At 40.0% G+C, this 15,916-nt stretch overlaps 2 protein-coding genes across 3 annotated transcripts in view; one reads left to right on the top strand and one right to left on the bottom strand.

The window, feature by feature from the left end:
- PCMT1 (protein-L-isoaspartate (D-aspartate) O-methyltransferase) overlaps window positions 1-272 on the bottom strand; it is a 52,804-nt gene extending 52,532 nt beyond the window's left edge. For both annotated transcript variants that reach the window (XM_047860560.1, XM_047860559.1), the window contains exon 1: window positions 44-272. In XM_047860560.1, coding sequence (XP_047716516.1) covers window positions 44-272 — 229 coding nt within the window. The remainder of the gene's footprint in view (window positions 1-43) is intronic.
- A 2,569-nt stretch (window positions 273-2,841) lies between these two features.
- On the top strand, window positions 2,842-15,545 carry NUP43 (nucleoporin 43). Its single transcript, XM_047860558.1, has 8 exons — window positions 2,842-3,343; window positions 3,661-3,783; window positions 4,620-4,697; window positions 6,838-7,018; window positions 9,527-9,662; window positions 11,121-11,272; window positions 13,536-13,658; window positions 14,182-15,545. The coding sequence occupies exons 1-8, from the start codon at window positions 3,224-3,226 to the stop codon at window positions 14,409-14,411; spliced, it is 1,143 nt and encodes a 380-aa protein (XP_047716514.1). The 5' UTR covers window positions 2,842-3,223; the 3' UTR covers window positions 14,412-15,545.
- The last annotated feature ends 371 nt before the right edge of the window (window positions 15,546-15,916 follow it).

The raw sequence follows: 15,916 nt of genomic DNA, 5'->3' as shown, positions 1-15,916 counted from the left end.
AGCCTGGCCCAGTTGCCCCACATCGGGCGGGGGTGGCACTTACTGCGGAGATTGTGGATTAGCTCCGAGTGGCTGGCGCCGCCGGATTTCCAGGCCATCGCTAAGCACACCCGGAGCAGGTACAGAACCACCTTCAACGCGGCAACGGTGCCCAGCAGTTTCCCCAAGAGTGAGACCACCTCCCACACGGTCACCGCCCCGCTCGCGTCCCCGCTGTAGCCTCCGCTCTGACTGCTGTCGCCGCCGGTGCCGCCACTGCGCGCTCCCGGCATCCCCCGCGGCACGCATGCGCTCTGTGACGCCGCGCGGCCTCGGGTGCGGCGGGGTGGGGCCGGAGGCAAGGGTGGCCTCGTGCCCCGCCGCCTGTGCCGGTGGCTGCTGCGGCTGCTGCGGACGGGCTGGGAGCCCGGGCTGAGTCAGCACCACCGCCGCCGCCGCCGCCGCCGCCGCCGCCGCCGCCGCCGCCGCCGCCGCCGCTGCAGCTGCTGCTGCGTGCCCCCTTCCTGAGGCCTCGGCCAGCGCACAGGCAATTTGCTGAGTTCGCCTTGCGGTTAGGCGGGGTGGGCCCCGAAGCGGTTGGTCGCGTGCCTGGCTACGGTCCTGGTCACTCAGCGCTACGGCACGACGGCGAGGCTGATTCGTGCCGCCGCGTCTGCTCGATCTGGTTACGATCTGGTTACGATCTGGTTAAGCCGCTGCCGGTAGCTCCGTAGTCGCAGCTGAGTCAGCTGTTGCGAGCGGCGGGTCTGCTCCTATAGCTGTCCAGATTGTTAGACGGTGGGCTTCCTTGGTCCTGTCTCACCCAACCCAGTTGTCTAATATTTAGGTCGGTTAGAACCCGAACTCCGTATCGTGGAGCCTGAATAATCTTAATAGAACCAGAGGGCGAAGGCCCTCTCTCAACCGAGTACTCGAGCCTCTGGCTTTGTGACAAGTACATCAGTGTTCGTTTAGCAGAGACTTTGGGACCCTGGTTTGTTCTCAATTCTAAACCACAAAATCTGAGTGGAGGAACACCAAGACTGGGGTGGGTGGAGCGTAGGGAGTGCTTTGCTCCTGAAAACAATGCAATCGGTTAAAAATACCACAGTATCTTATGGAGAATGTGTTATTCTCCCAACACAAGGGCATTTTCAGCTGATTAATCCCCACAGATTCCAACGTTAGACTGGACACCAGCTTTATCGCTATCAACCCTGTAAGACAATGAGTGAGAAGCTGACAGGGAACATTGCCTATCACATCCAACTTGCTGACTCCTAATCAGAACTGAGACTGACAGAATCCAGTCATCATTTAGTCTGATAAACGTTTAAGAAAGGAAACGAAGTGATGTCAAGACCTCTACGCTACTGCATGAGCAGCAATTTTCAAATTCCAATTCTCACCAGATTTTGTTAAATGTAACATTCAGCCTACTCCTCCTCCTAAATATACTTGTACGTTACCTGTTTTCTGGGACTCTGTGACCATAAATGAAACCACACTCAAAAAGGTGTTCTTTTTGAGTCGGACGCAGTGCCTACTGTGCTAAGGAGGTATCTTAGTGTTCTTTAATATTAGAAATAAAATTGTCAGTTTGGGACTTTAATAATTTTCTATGTCATCTCTCTGAAGTTTCCTAATGTTTTTCTACTTAAAAGAACAAAACCAGGGGCGCGTGGGTGGCTCCGTCGGTTAAGCGTCCCACTTCGTCTCTGGTCATGATCTGCGGTCCGTGGGTTCGAGCCCCGCGTCGGGTTCAGTGCTGACAGCTCAGAGCCTGGAGCCTATTTCAGATTCTGTGTCTCCCTCTTTCTCTGACCCTCCACCCTCCCCTGTTCATGCGCTCGCTCTCTCTCTCTCTCTCTCTCTCTCTCTCTCTGTCTCAAAAATAAATAAATGTTAAAAAAAATTTTAAAAAGAACAAAACCAGTCTACTCTCAACAAGAGCTTGATAACTCTCTCTAAAGCTGACCTAGACAGATTGCATCTACACGTGCTGCTTCCATAAGCTGTGGCTGTGAAATAGGATGACCAATATCAAAAACAAGATATCATGACCCCTTTTTAAGAAACAACTACCACAGTTATGGATGTAATATAAAGGAGATTTTTAAAAAATCAGTGTTACCTCTTGTATGCAATATGATTTACATTCTGATTGGGGAGATCTACATTAAAAGAAAACAAGCAGCAGAGGGGAACCTATAAGTACTATTACCGGTCTAGATATCAAGTGCTATGTTTATTTAGACCTGTCGTGGGCTGGAGTAATCAGGATAAGATAGGGGAAGGAATTGGTTCTTGAAGGATGGCCAGGATTCCAAGAAGTAGAGAGAATAAAAGGATATTATAAGTAATCAGAAAGAAGCATGAAGGAACTTAAGAGACTGACTCCTAGGCTGTTGAGGGACAGATAAAACTTATTAATTACATAAGTGAATTGAGAAAGGTTACACAGCTAGGCAATGGGCATCAAAACTAGAATTGGAGTTTTTAGAATTCCAAGTCTAGGCTCTGATAGTGGGTATTAACAACTTTGAAGCAGAGTATTTGAGGGACTACCAGTAAGTTTGTAGAGTAATGTACGTACTTCCAAGAGAATTGGGGGATTTTCAAGCTTTTCTATGGGTCCTGGAATGCAAACCATAATGCTTAGGTGTGGCTACTAGGTGGTTTCTCCTGCGTTGATTTTGTTTTGTTTTTGCTCTCAAATTTGCTTTTTAAAAAAATGTTTTAAAAATGTTTATTTTTGAGAGAGAGACACACACACAGCATGAGAGGGGAAGAGGCGGAGAAAGAGGGAGACACAGAATCTGAAGCAAGCTCCAGCCTCTGAGCTGTCAGCACAGAGCCTGATGCAGGATAGAACTCACAAACCCTGAGATCACGAGCTGAGCTGCAGGTGGACGCTTAACAGAGCCACCCAAGCGCCCCTTAAATTTGCTTTATATTACACAATTATTGCACAAGTGCAATGTTTTAGTGTTCCTATACCGACTGGACTCTGTTCAGAGCCATACTGATTAGATTCTGTTCAGAGCCATATTGGTGAGGAAGGGCGCCCCAATTTCCTTCCACTTTGGGTTTGGTGGTTACCGCACTCCCATGGAAGAGAATTGGCTCTCCGCAGCCACCGTCCGTTTGGTAACGTCCGATCCAATCAGGACTCCGCGGGAAGGGGCGGGACTGAGAGGCGCGCGCGGTGCTTCTTGCTGTATTTGCAGTGGTTGCTTTTGGCATGGAGGAGATTTATGCTAAGTTTGTGTCTCAGAAAATCAGCAAAACCCGGTGGCGACCGGTACCTCCGGGGAGCCTGCAGACCGCCGAGACCTTCGCTACGGGCTCTTGGGACAATGAGGTACCTCTATTCCCGGGCAGGAAGTTCCTCCCTCCTCCGTCTCTCCTGGAACCGCGCCGTCCGCGTTCAGCGCGCGAACTCTCGCCTTCTAGCTTCTCTCTCCTTCTCCCTCCCCCGAGTTCGTGTCTGAGGCTCGGTTGTCCGGTACCTCAGCCATCGATGGTGTGCTTGAGCCTCGAATCTCTTGTGCTTTAAAGTATCACCTTGCCATTTGTCTGAGATGCTTTTAAAACAAGGTTGCTTGAAAGCAATACAAATTTTAATTTTCGAGAGTTTGACGTTTATTTCATCTCAAGGGAAAACTTTATGCTTTACAGGAAAATTATGTTTCGCTGTGGTCTATTGGAGATTTTGGGAACGTTGACTCTGATGGAGGATTTGAAGGAGAACATCAGTTATTGTGTGATATCAAACACCACGGTGATGTCATGGATTTACAAGTAAGTCTTTGTAATATCGAAAAGCTAACTTTTAAAAAACTGAGAGTAATTAGATACCTAAAGGACCTTAAAGTGTGTCTAGTTTCATTCCGGCTTTACAGGAAACTGAGTTCTCTATAGGTTATGATTTGCCAACATTGTATAGCCACTTAATAGCAGAATCAGAACTGGGGAAGGGGGTGCAGATTTCATCTCAGTTTTCGTTTTAATCTTGATTTGTTTAATTAGTTGTCCATCTATTTGCCCAACGTTATTTTGGGAACTTTACATAAGTAAAGTAATTTTCATCACATGTTTGTGAATCAAATGTTCTTTGTCACTAAGTGACAAATACTGTGCAAGGCACTTTGTATGGTTTTGCTTTTTGAATTCTTATCACAACCCCCTAAGTGGAGATTACTTCTTCCATTTTAAAGGTGTACCAAGGCTTAGAGAACTTAACTTGGCCAATGTCTCAAAGCCAGTAAAGTAGAGGGAATGGAATTAGTAAGTTTTCAAATCCTGATCTGTAGGACTTCAAACTCCTTGCATTTTCTTCTATAGAAAGCTACCTGACTCTGAGAATGATTATTTTCTAAACCTGTCTGGTAGCAGTCCAAAATTAAATCAGTTATAGGCAAAGGAGTTTAGGGGGAAAAATTGTTATTTATTCTTCATGAAAATCCTCTTGTTTGAATAGTGGTTTTTACTTTCAGACCCATCATCACATTTTATTTGTTTAGCATTTATAGGCTCGTTGCATTTTAAAATTGTTATGCTAGTAATTGGGTTAACCAAATGGGCTTCCTCCTTATCAATATTTCTGAATCTATAACAAGCAGGAATTTTCTATTTAGTTTTTTGACCAGGAAAGAATTGTAGCTGCTTCATCAACAGGATGCGTAACAGTTTTCCTTCACCATCCTAATAACCAGGTAAAGAATTTTTGCTTGAAAACTGAATTTGTATTTTAATTATTTTTAGAAGGGCCTAAACAGGACTGTATTTAATAATGACACAAATAAGTTTCATACTCCCAAAATATGGAGTGGGGAGGTATCATATTACCTATGTTTTAGTAGGCTAAGTCTAGAACCAGGTTTGTGTCAGCCTTTACTGAAATTGGTTATCTTTAAATTCTGTTAGTCCTGACCTATCAGTATATTATTCCGGCAGGTAATTTTCCTATATTTTTCTCTTCTAAGTTGCTATTCTGATCTGTCAAAGAAAGAAAGAGCACCTTCTAGCTCAGGTATCATGAGAACAGGAACAGCTACTTTGCTTCTGTGAATAGAACCTTGGTTTTAATTGGAGAGGATAGACTATAGGAAGACTTGACATTTTTTTCAATGCCTTGTATATTAAAAGTCTGAATACTGACCTTCAGAGCATAATGGTAGGGGAGTCCTTTAAAATAGTCCCATGTGGGGGCACCTGGGTGGCTCAGTTGGTTAAGCATCCGACTCTTGGTTTCATCTCAGATCATGATCTCATGGTTTGTGGATTTGAGGCCTGCATTGAGCTCTTCATTGACAGCGTGGAGCCTGCTTGGGATCCTCCCTCTCTCTCTCTCTCTCTCTCTCTCTCTCTCTCTCTTCCTCTCCTCCCCTCCCTCCCCCCTCCCCCTCTGCCCTCCCTCACTTGCTCTTCTGCCTCTCTCTAAAAATAAATAAACTTTTAAATAAATACATAAATAAGATAAAATAGCCCCATGTCTAGTAATGGTTTTAAGCTGCTGGAAAAGAGTGTTTGTTTAGATTTTCAGGTTAATAAAGGTCATTTTCCAAATAAACACACTTAGTAAATATAAGACCCAGATCTTTTTAAGTAGTTTTCTTAATGAGGCCACTTAGAAAATGCTATAGAGGTTTATTTCTCAGATGTTGGCTAATTCCCTTAAGAATTTAGAGTTGCTTTTGAGCACATAACTCTCTGGGGTGTCTGTCTGACTCAGTACAGCATGTGACTCTTGACCTTGGGAGTGTAGGTTCAAGCCCCACATTGGGTATAGAGATTACTTTAAAAACATAAAATCTTTAAAAAAAAATGACATAACTGAAACCATATCTTTAATTTGAGATATTTGAGGTACAGTAAAACTGGTTTGGGAGCGTAATTCATTTTGGAAACATAGTTGTAGTCCAAAGCCACTTGTGTATCAAAGCGGATTTCCCCATAAGAAATAATGGAAACTGAGATGATTCATTCCACAACCCAAAAATACATAAAAATGATTACAATACTGTAATATAATACAAAATAATAGAGCTAATACAAAATATAAAGAAAAATAAATTAACCTGCACTTACCTTTGAAAACCTTTGTGGCTGGTGTGAGGGAGACAAGAGAGAGGAGCGTTATTGTGTAGGATAACTTTCACGTTCACTAACAGAATCACTGCTATCTGTTGGCACAATGAAATCTTTTTCATTTTGTGCAACTTTAACAAGAAACCTATTCAATGATGTAGAATGAAGCAAAGCATTCCTAAGCTTACTCTTGTATGAAAAAGCAAAGGACTGTCCATAGATGCTTTGAAGTGACAAAAAATACCCTAGTGCCAGTTTGTGGGCACCTTCCAGCATTCTGAAAAATCACTGATTTTCTGCCAAACACCATGGCCTGAAACCAAGCATTTGAGCACGGAAGACAATCACCCACAATCCTGCCCCTCAGGCACACGTGCAAGAGAGAAGAACCGTTGGCTTAGTTGTGATCATGGGACGTTTGGCGTCCTGTATTACTCGTATTGCAAGACAACACTCGTTTATCAAGTTAAAATTTATTAGAAATGTTTGTCATGTGGAACACAGAACGCAGAACAAGTTACTACTTACCCAAGGTTCTACTGTATTATTGAGTAGCATTCTTTTTTAATCTAACCCAGTGTACACAGAGCTTTGATGAAAGTAGTTTCTAAGCTTTAGTACTCAGAAATACAAAGGAAAAAGGAGAAAATTACTCTTTTTCTAGAAGGGTGTGAGACAGAATTTTAAAATAGTCTTTATTCAGGGGAAAGTGCTAGTTTTTAGGGCTTTGCTTTGATTACTCATATTCCCACTTCTGACACCTAGACTCTGTCAGTCAGCCAGCAGTGGACCACAGCTCACTACCACACAGGTCCGGGCAGTCCTTCCCGTAGCAGTGCACCATGCACGGGTGTTGTGTGCGACAACCCAGAAATTGTCACAGTTGGAGAAGATGGTCGAATAAATCTCTTCAGAGCTGATCACAAGGAGGCTGTAAGAACCATAGGTAAGAAAAATCCTATTTTGGGGTGCCTGGGTGGCTCAGTCAGTTAAGTGTCTGACTTCAGCTCAGGTCATGATCTCACAGTTTGTGAGTTGCCCTGTGTCGGGCTCTGTGCTGACAGGTCAGAGCCTGGAGCCTGCTTTGGATTCTGCGTTTCCCCCTCTCTTTACCCCTCCCGTGCTCATGCTCTGTCTCTTCCTGTCTCTCAATAATAAATAAACTTTTAAGTTTTTAATAAGTTATTATTAAAATATATTTTAATATATTAATTGCTAATTATAGTATATTAAGCAACTACCATGTGCTAAGTAAACACAATGCTGTGTTTGAAGGATGTAAAAATGTACAAAGATTTTTTTTTTTTTTACGTTTTGTTAATAACTTATTTGTTTTAATTTATATCCAAGTTAGCATATAGTGCAACAATGATTTCAGGAGTAGATTCCTTAATGCCCCATACCTGTTTAGCCTATCCACCCTCCCACACCCCTCCAACAACTCTGTTTGTTCTATTATATTTAAGAGTCTCTTATGTTTTGTCCCCCTCCCTGTTTTTATATTATTTTTGCTTCCCTTCCCTATGTTCATCTGTTTTGTGTCTTAAAGTCCTCATATGAGTGAAGTCATATTATATTTGTCTTTCTCTAACTAAATTCACTTAGCATTATACTCTCTATTTCCATCCATGTTGTTACAGATGGCAAGATTTCATTCTTTTTGATTGGCGAGTAATACTTCATTGTATATACGGGCACCTGGGTGGCTCAGTCGGTTAAGCGTCCGACTTCAGCTCAGGTCACGATCTCGCAGTCTGTGGGGTCGAGCCCCGCGTCGGGCTCTGGGCTGATGGCTCAGAGCCTGGAGCCTGCTTCGGATTCTGTGTCTCCCTCTCTCTCTGCCCCTCCCCCGTTCATGCTCTGTCTCTCTCTGTCTCAAAAATAAATGAACATTAAAAAAAAAATTTTTTTTTTTTTTTAAATACTCCATTGTATATATATACCACATCTTCTTTATCCATTCATCTATAGATGAACATTTGGGCTCTTTCCATACTTTGGCTATTGTTGATACTGCTGCTATAAACGTTGGGGTGCATGTGCTCCTTTGAAACAGCACACCTGTATCCCTTGGATAACAAAGTAAGATCTCTTTACAAGATGATAGGTCGATAAAGCACATATGAATGAGTGACTACAAAGGAAAAATAAACTTTTGGTTTTTTGTTTGGTTTGGTTTGGTTTGGCTGGAGGGGATTACCAAGTAAAGACTTGAGGAGCAAGTGGCAATTAATTTAAACTAGGTTCTAAGCCACAAATATTACTGAAAGATGGCACACCAGACAAAGGGAATAATGTGGGGACAGGATAAGTCCATTGAGAGAATGACAAAAAGTGTAGTTTAGCCCAACTTTAGATGCTACTGTAGGAGAGGTGACACATGAAAAAATGCTCCACATCACTCATCATCAGGGAAATACAAATCAAAACCACAGCGAGATACCACCTCACACCTGAATTCACAAGAAACGTGAATTGGGACCGGGTTGTGAAGTCTAATGTGCAGCTGCAGAGGTTACATTTTGTTAGGTGGACACCTAAGAGAGCCATTGAAACTTTTTTAGCAAGGGGATGTTATCCTCTCTGTCATGCTTTAGAAGGATTATTCTAGTACAGTAATTCTCAACTATGCTTCACGTAGACTTGCCTGATGAGAATTTCAACAACCCACCGCCCGAGACCTGAATCAGAACTTCCGTGGACTGAGCCCATGAATCAGTTGTGTTGTTTATTATTCTTTTGAGTTCTGAGGTATACTTATTTAACTGTTAAGGACGATTGCCTGGAGTTTGGAGGAGTATCACAAAAGTATATGCTAAATTATGTGATATAAACTTAAACACTCTGGGAAAAGGAAAAGGACCGGTATACCAGTCTGGAAGGACTTCATGGAGAAGAGAGTTGATGAAACAAAAGATGAATTGATTTTTTTTTTTTTTTAAGATTCTATTTTTAAGTAATCTCTACACCCAGCATGGGGCTTAAACTTATAACCTTGAGATCAAGAGTTGCACGCTCTACCAAGTGAGCCAGCCAGGTGCCCCTAAAGATGAACAGATTTGAGATGAGTCAGCCAGATGACACAAGCTCAGAATGAGCTCTATAGGAAGCCCTGAGATTTGGAGTTGCTGGCTTAACCACTAGTGGAAGGTATAAAATTGGATAGAGAGGAACTTGAAATTTTTCTCAGCAATGGAGGGTAATAATCTAAAGTGGAATAGAGAAATATGTCAAAATTCAGCCCTTTATGCAGAAAACAGATGTTTTATGAGTGATATTTTTCTGTCAGAGTCTATTTTAATGTATATATTACTGTTTCTTTTTACTATAGAAATTAAACTGATTCATTTAAAAGTTCACTTGTAATAGTTCAATTAATAGAAGGAATGTGATTTAAGATTTTCTTGGAAAAAAAGGACTTCTTAACAGGCACTACTGTTTTCTTAATTTGTAGACAACGCAGATAGCAGTACGCTCCATGCTGTAACCTTCCTTCGAACTCCTGAGATTCTTACAGTAAATTCAATTGGGCAGTTAAAAATATGGGATTTCAGAAAACAAGGAAATGAGCCCTCTCAGATACTATCACTGTAAGTTTTCATTTGTAATTTAAGTAGTGTAATACATAGTTAACGTTTGATTGTTTATAGCAACTGACTTTAAATTTTTTTAGTGTTTATTTTTGAGAGAGAGAGAGAGAGAGCGAGCATGAGCCGGGGAGGGGCAGAGAGAGGAAGACACAAAATCCCAAGCAGGCTCCAGGCTCTGAGCTTTCAGCACAGGACCTGACATGGGGTCTGAAATCACACACTGCGAGATCATGTCCTGAGCTGAAGTCGGATGCTTAACCGACTGAGCACCCAGGTGCCCCATAGCAACTGATTTTAAACAATATTGTATTTAATTGCATTTGAAGAGAGAATGATCACTAATTAAATTTGATAAAGCAAGTATAATTTGATGGGCTTGGGATTCCTGTGCTGCATTTAGTAAATATTTTTGTATTAATTCAGAGCCTTTATCTCTTTGAAGTTTGTATCATTTAATGGGGAATTTATTTTTGCTCAACAATTGATGCTACTGATAGTAACTATAAAAAAAAATACAATCCAAGATATTTTTTTCTGAGCAAAAATCCCTTATGTGTGCTATTTTCTCTACGAATATAGAATGTGTTGGGGCACCTGGGTGGCTCAGTCGGTTCAGGTCATGATCTTGCAGTTCATGAGTTTGAGCCCCGCATGGGGCTCTCTGCTGACCGCTCAGAGCCTGGAGCCTGTTTCAGATTCTGCCTGTCCCTCTCTCTCTGCCCCTCTCCCACTCATGCTCTGTCTCTCTCTCAAAAATAAATAAACATTAAAAAAAAAAGAATAGTCAAACCATAAGAGACTCTTAGATACAAACTGAGGATTGATGGGGGGCAGGGGGAGAGAGGAAAATGGGTGATGGGCATTGAGGAGGGCACTTGTTGGGATGAGCACTGGGTGTTGTATATAAGCGATGAACCATAGGAATCCACCCCCAAAACCAAGAGCACCCTGTACACACTGTATGTTAGTCAATTTGACAATAAATTATATTTAAAAAATAAATAAAAATAAAAATGTCTGAAAAAAATAAAATGCACTTTTCATTTTAAAAAATTAAAAAAGAGGAATATAGAATGTGTCAAACTGAAAAAGTAATTGTATAAACAAAATATTAAATAAGGTAGAAGTAAACACTGTGCTGTTTAGTTGACACATAATGTTTCTAAAATGCCAAGAAATGGAAATATGTTTGCACATCTTACCATCAGATGATCTTGCTCCTTATGTCTCCAAATTGTAGAGAGAGTAAATTACTTTGGCCTTTAATTCCCTCCCAGAGTTCTAGTATTTGGAAACATATTTAATGCACTCGATTTTCGGACACAATTTAAGTTCAACCAGTGGCTCAGGCCACAGAGGCCATCATTTAGTTACTAGAGGGAAACATGTTTTCATGGATTGTGCAAAGATAAATTCTACTTGACAGCATGTTTGATGTCGTTGTATCTCCCACAAAAGGACTGGTGACCGAGTGCCCCTCCACTGTGTTGATAGACATCCCAACCAGCAGCATGTGGTAGCCACCGGTGGCCAGGATGGAATGCTGAGTATTTGGGATGTTAGACAAGGTACTATGCCTGTGTCTCTGCTGAAAGCTCACGAAGCTGAAAGTAAGTGCTATGGAGATGCACAAGTTTTTGTTGGTACTAATGTAGGCAGCTTTCTGTAACGATACATATGGATCATTTTACGTTGAAGCTTTTGGCTGCATTGTATAAATGTGTAATAATTAATCACTTCATTTGACGTTTAGGTCCTTCAACGTGTTTTCAATATTATATCCAAAACCACAGTGATTATTCTTACATGTTCATCTTTATGCCCTTATTTTCTTCAGATAATTCTTTAGAAGTAGAATCAATGACCCATAATGTTTGCATAATTTTAAAGTTGCAATACATGTTATCCAACTGTTATACATAAAGGTAATACCAGTTTATATTGCCATACTCATACAGTTTATATTGCCTATGAGAGGATGCCCTTTTCCCATGCAAATGTAGGCCATCATTATTAATATTTGCTAATCTGTGTGTTCTTCAATTTTTTGTTGTACCTGTTTTGTTTTTTAAAAAGAGCGGTAGATAGAGGATCTTGTCTTTTTTTTGTTGTTCATCTTTTGATTTTGGTGGGGAGTTGTTGACTGCATAGAAATTTTTCATTTTATCTCACCATCTTTGATACCATGACTGGGTTATAGTTTTAAATTCTGACTTGAGAGGTTTATATTAAGCCCTACTTGAGTAAAAGTACAAAAGAACAAACACACCAATATTGCAACTTCTCAGTTTAAGTATCACATTATTACCTTGGAAAGATAAATGACTTTTAAGTTTATATTCAAGAAGCAAATAAAAGGATAGAATTATTTTGCCTCTTCTAACTATAACCATGCCCAGGAAAAAAAAAAAAGAAATAAAAAGAAATAGGTTATGTCCTCACAGAATCTGATGTTGACTAAGCCAGTGGTAGTAACATTACAGACTTTCAGATCTCTTCTTCGAGCCCCTTTTTAACTGCCAGACTGCATTGCTGAGCAATATACAGAAATGTAGTAGATTGTGATGTCTTCTTTTGAATCATCCTGACTCTTGGCTAGAAATGAAATATGATGTTAGTATAGAGGTTTGTTTTCTATTTTGAAAATAAATATTTAAGAATCTAGGTTTGTACATTCTGCTTCTGGCTCTACAGGCTGTTTCGTTTCACTATGTCTTAATGAAACAGTATCAATGTATTTTACATAGGAATTTGCCCAGAACATGCTCTCCTGAAGAAGGTGGGCTTTTTATGTTCTGTGGCATGATGCTTAATTGTGGTAATGGTCAGAATGAGAATTGCCAGGTTGCAAGTATGTGCCTTATAATAACTTTATATGCTTTGCCCTGGGCACCTTCTATGCTGTCTCTTTAAGCTTCTAATCCAGAATCACTGAACTCTTGTTCACACTACCTGTTTTATCTGCACACTGCAGATAATTTCCTAAGGCGTCCTGGCCAGTCATTGGCTCCCATTTGTCTTTTGACACGGGAAGTTCTCTTAAAGTTTTAGAACTTGAGGGGTCCTAAATCCCAAATTGGCTTCTTAATAGCCCTCCATCTGAAACTGAGTCCAGATTCTGGGAACATTGCTAGGTTTTAGTTTGCTAGGAGCTAGTTGCTATTTCTGTGATATATACCAAAATTATCCGGAATCCTGACATGAAGCAAAGTTGAAATTCATTTGCATATTACTTTTATGGTCTTCTCTCTCAGTCTTTCCAGTAATAGAACCTTCATATGTTAATGACACAAGCATTAAAAATAAGAGAACTTACAATTAAAATACTTTTAGAATTCTCCCATTGCCATACTTTTCCATAAAAAGATGTAATAGGTTGGGGCACCTGGGTGACTCTGTTAAGTGTCCAACTCATGATTTCAGCTCAGGTCATGATCTGGAGGTTTGTGGGATCAAAGACCCACATCGGGCTCTGCGCTGACAGTGAGAAGCCTGCTTGGGATTCTCTCTCTTCCTTGCTGTCTGCCCCTCCCTGAGATGTGTGTGCGTGGGTGCTCTCTCTCTCTCTCTCTCTCAAGATAAATAAACATTAAAAAAATGTAATAGGTCAAATGGTTAGCCTTTATTTTCATTCATTTGCTGGCCCAATACACATGTAGATTTACTTGGCTTCTTTATCCTATCTACATGTTATAGCCATTTGGAGAATTATATTGTGTCTTTTCTTTAATTCTGAAGCCTTTGATTTTTATCACACACTTGGGGGTTGAAGGTATGTGGTGGAGTTAATGGAAGATGATGCACAGAGACCGGGTTTTAAAGTTTGTTCAACCAATCTGCACAGGAATTAGCTTCTTGGTTCTTATCTTTTAGTGTGGGAAGTTCACTTTCACCCATCCAACCCAGATCATCTATTTACTTGTTCTGAGGATGGATCCCTCTGGCATTGGGACGCCTCCACAGATGTACCTGAAAAATCATCACTGTTTAACCAAGGTAAAAGGGTTTAATGAAGATTCTTGTGTGTAATTTTGTTATAGTTTCAAATACCATATTAGAAATTCTCAGATTTTTAACGTTAAAGGATGACAGAATGTTTCCATTCTTCTGCTTCAGGGTAAATTCTAGTATCAGGGCTTGAAATCTGGCAGCTGCTTACTGCTGTACTGCTGATGACCACAAATGCCAGAAACTGGCTAACTTCGCACAGCCAGAGGTTTTCATGCTACGTTTCTGAGACTGTCCATTAAATAATCAACAGAAAGACAGTCAAAACCTGCCTTGCCTAACGACTTCAAATCTGATATCCATATTGTCCCATGGAAATGCGAGCAGTTAATATCACTGAATGTGCATTTGGTCAAAAATGGTGATGTGTGATAATGGATTTATCACTCTGTTATTCTGAGAATAAAGTTTAAATCCTAGCCTTTTAACAATATCAGTAGAATTTCAGATGCTTACTAATACAAAATTGGTCTTGAAAGCTGTTTTCCCCTTCTCTTTTCTTTTCTCACAGGAGGAAGAAGTAGCACTTTTTTGTCTCACAGCATCAGTAACCAGGCTAATGTTCACCAGTCTCTTATAAGCTCCTGGCTCAGCACTGATCCTGCAAAAGACCGTATTGAAATCACAAGCTTGCTTCCCAGCAGGACTTTGTCTGTAAACAGTTTGGATGTTTTAGGTCCTTGTCTTGTTTGTGGAACTGATGCAGAAGCAATTTATGTTACTAGACAACTTTTTTCATGAAAACACAGTAGTTACATGATTTCAGGTAAAGCATATAGTTAGCCTTTTGAATTACCACTTCTATGCATATTTTTATGATTGGAAAATGTGAAATTGGCAGAGGAAGCTTCAGTCACCTATTGTTGATGTTGATGACCAGCGTTGGTTTTTGTCAGTTGAATGTTCCCCTCATAGTCGTAGAGTCTGATAGATGACTGGTGAGAAGAGAATTGGAACATGTAGAAGAATATTAGAGGGATCCTTTTGCTGATGTAGACACTGCCTTCAAACAGGCCGTTCTGGACAGCTCGTGGACCCAGCTCTTCATCTTTGATGTTGTGAGACTTAATATTCTCAAACCACCAACAGGTTCCTGTCCTTTCTTTGACAATGTGAGGGATATGCCCCTCCCTGGTGGCACTAGCCAATGTTGATGTTTATCCTTTATATTGTAGATATTTTCTTCAGCCCTTCCACATTTTCTTTCCTTAATAAGTTTAATAACTTCTTCATAAAGAATAGAACAAAAATGACAATTTTTTTGTAGTGTTCACATTTTTTTAAAGGAAGTGTTATGACAGGTTAGAGTAGGTTTGAACAGAACTATATCAACTGCTTGGACCCAGCTTCATTTTTCTTGAAAAAAGTACATTTTTCCTAAGGATTTTTACTTTTGTTTAGTTTTACAACATTGTTCAAAATTGCCAAACTGGACATTGTGCAATAAAACAGAATTTGACATTGATAAGTGATCCAACTTCCAAACTGAAATTTGAAGATCACGTGTATAAGACTAGTATGATGATGTGATAAGAGTAAAGATGTCTTTACTCTTTGATGTCTTTGTCCTTATCTACAGTGCTAACGATGACCTAACTTGTGTTTTCTTTTGTTTGTTTTGAGTATAGTTGACAAAATGTTCCATTAGTTTCAGGTTAATGTGTAGTGCCTAAAGACAATTTAATAACTTTGTCTTTTCAAAGTTTGTTAAATTAAATGTGTTATTGAACATCAAGACCTTAATGGCAAATCACTGCTATTAAGCTCTTGGAGCATGTATTCATTTACTTTATTTATAATTCCAGTGGTAGTAATTATGGTAAAGTTTTGTTTTTCTGTCCTAATAAATATTTTCAATTTTTTAATGCCACCTTACCTCAGGGCTTTTGGTTTGGGGTTTTTTGTCAACATTTTTAAATGGAATACATAAACGTAATCTGCTTTTTTATATATATTTGTCTGAAAAATATTTGATATAATTAGTAACTGGAATTGCAAAGAATCAGAAGAAAATGTTGCCATAGGAATTTTTAATGTTTATAGTTTTATTTCTGAGACTAATTTTTAAGATTTTCTGTCATTACAGAAGTAATTCATTACAGGAAAAAAAGGCAAAAGAAAATTGTAAGTGCTTATAATGTTAAACAGAGACAATTCATAGTCTTTTCATTCCCTTTTCCATCCATCAATGTGTGTGTAATTTGTTAAAAATGAAATATATCATGTTATATTTATCGAAATACATT

Source organism: Prionailurus viverrinus, chromosome B2 (genome assembly GCF_022837055.1).
Source record: "Prionailurus viverrinus isolate Anna chromosome B2, UM_Priviv_1.0, whole genome shotgun sequence".
Lineage (NCBI taxonomy): Eukaryota > Metazoa > Chordata > Mammalia > Carnivora > Felidae > Prionailurus > Prionailurus viverrinus.
Note: the sequence above shows the minus strand (reverse complement) of the source record. Positions and strands in the feature narration are given on the sequence as shown.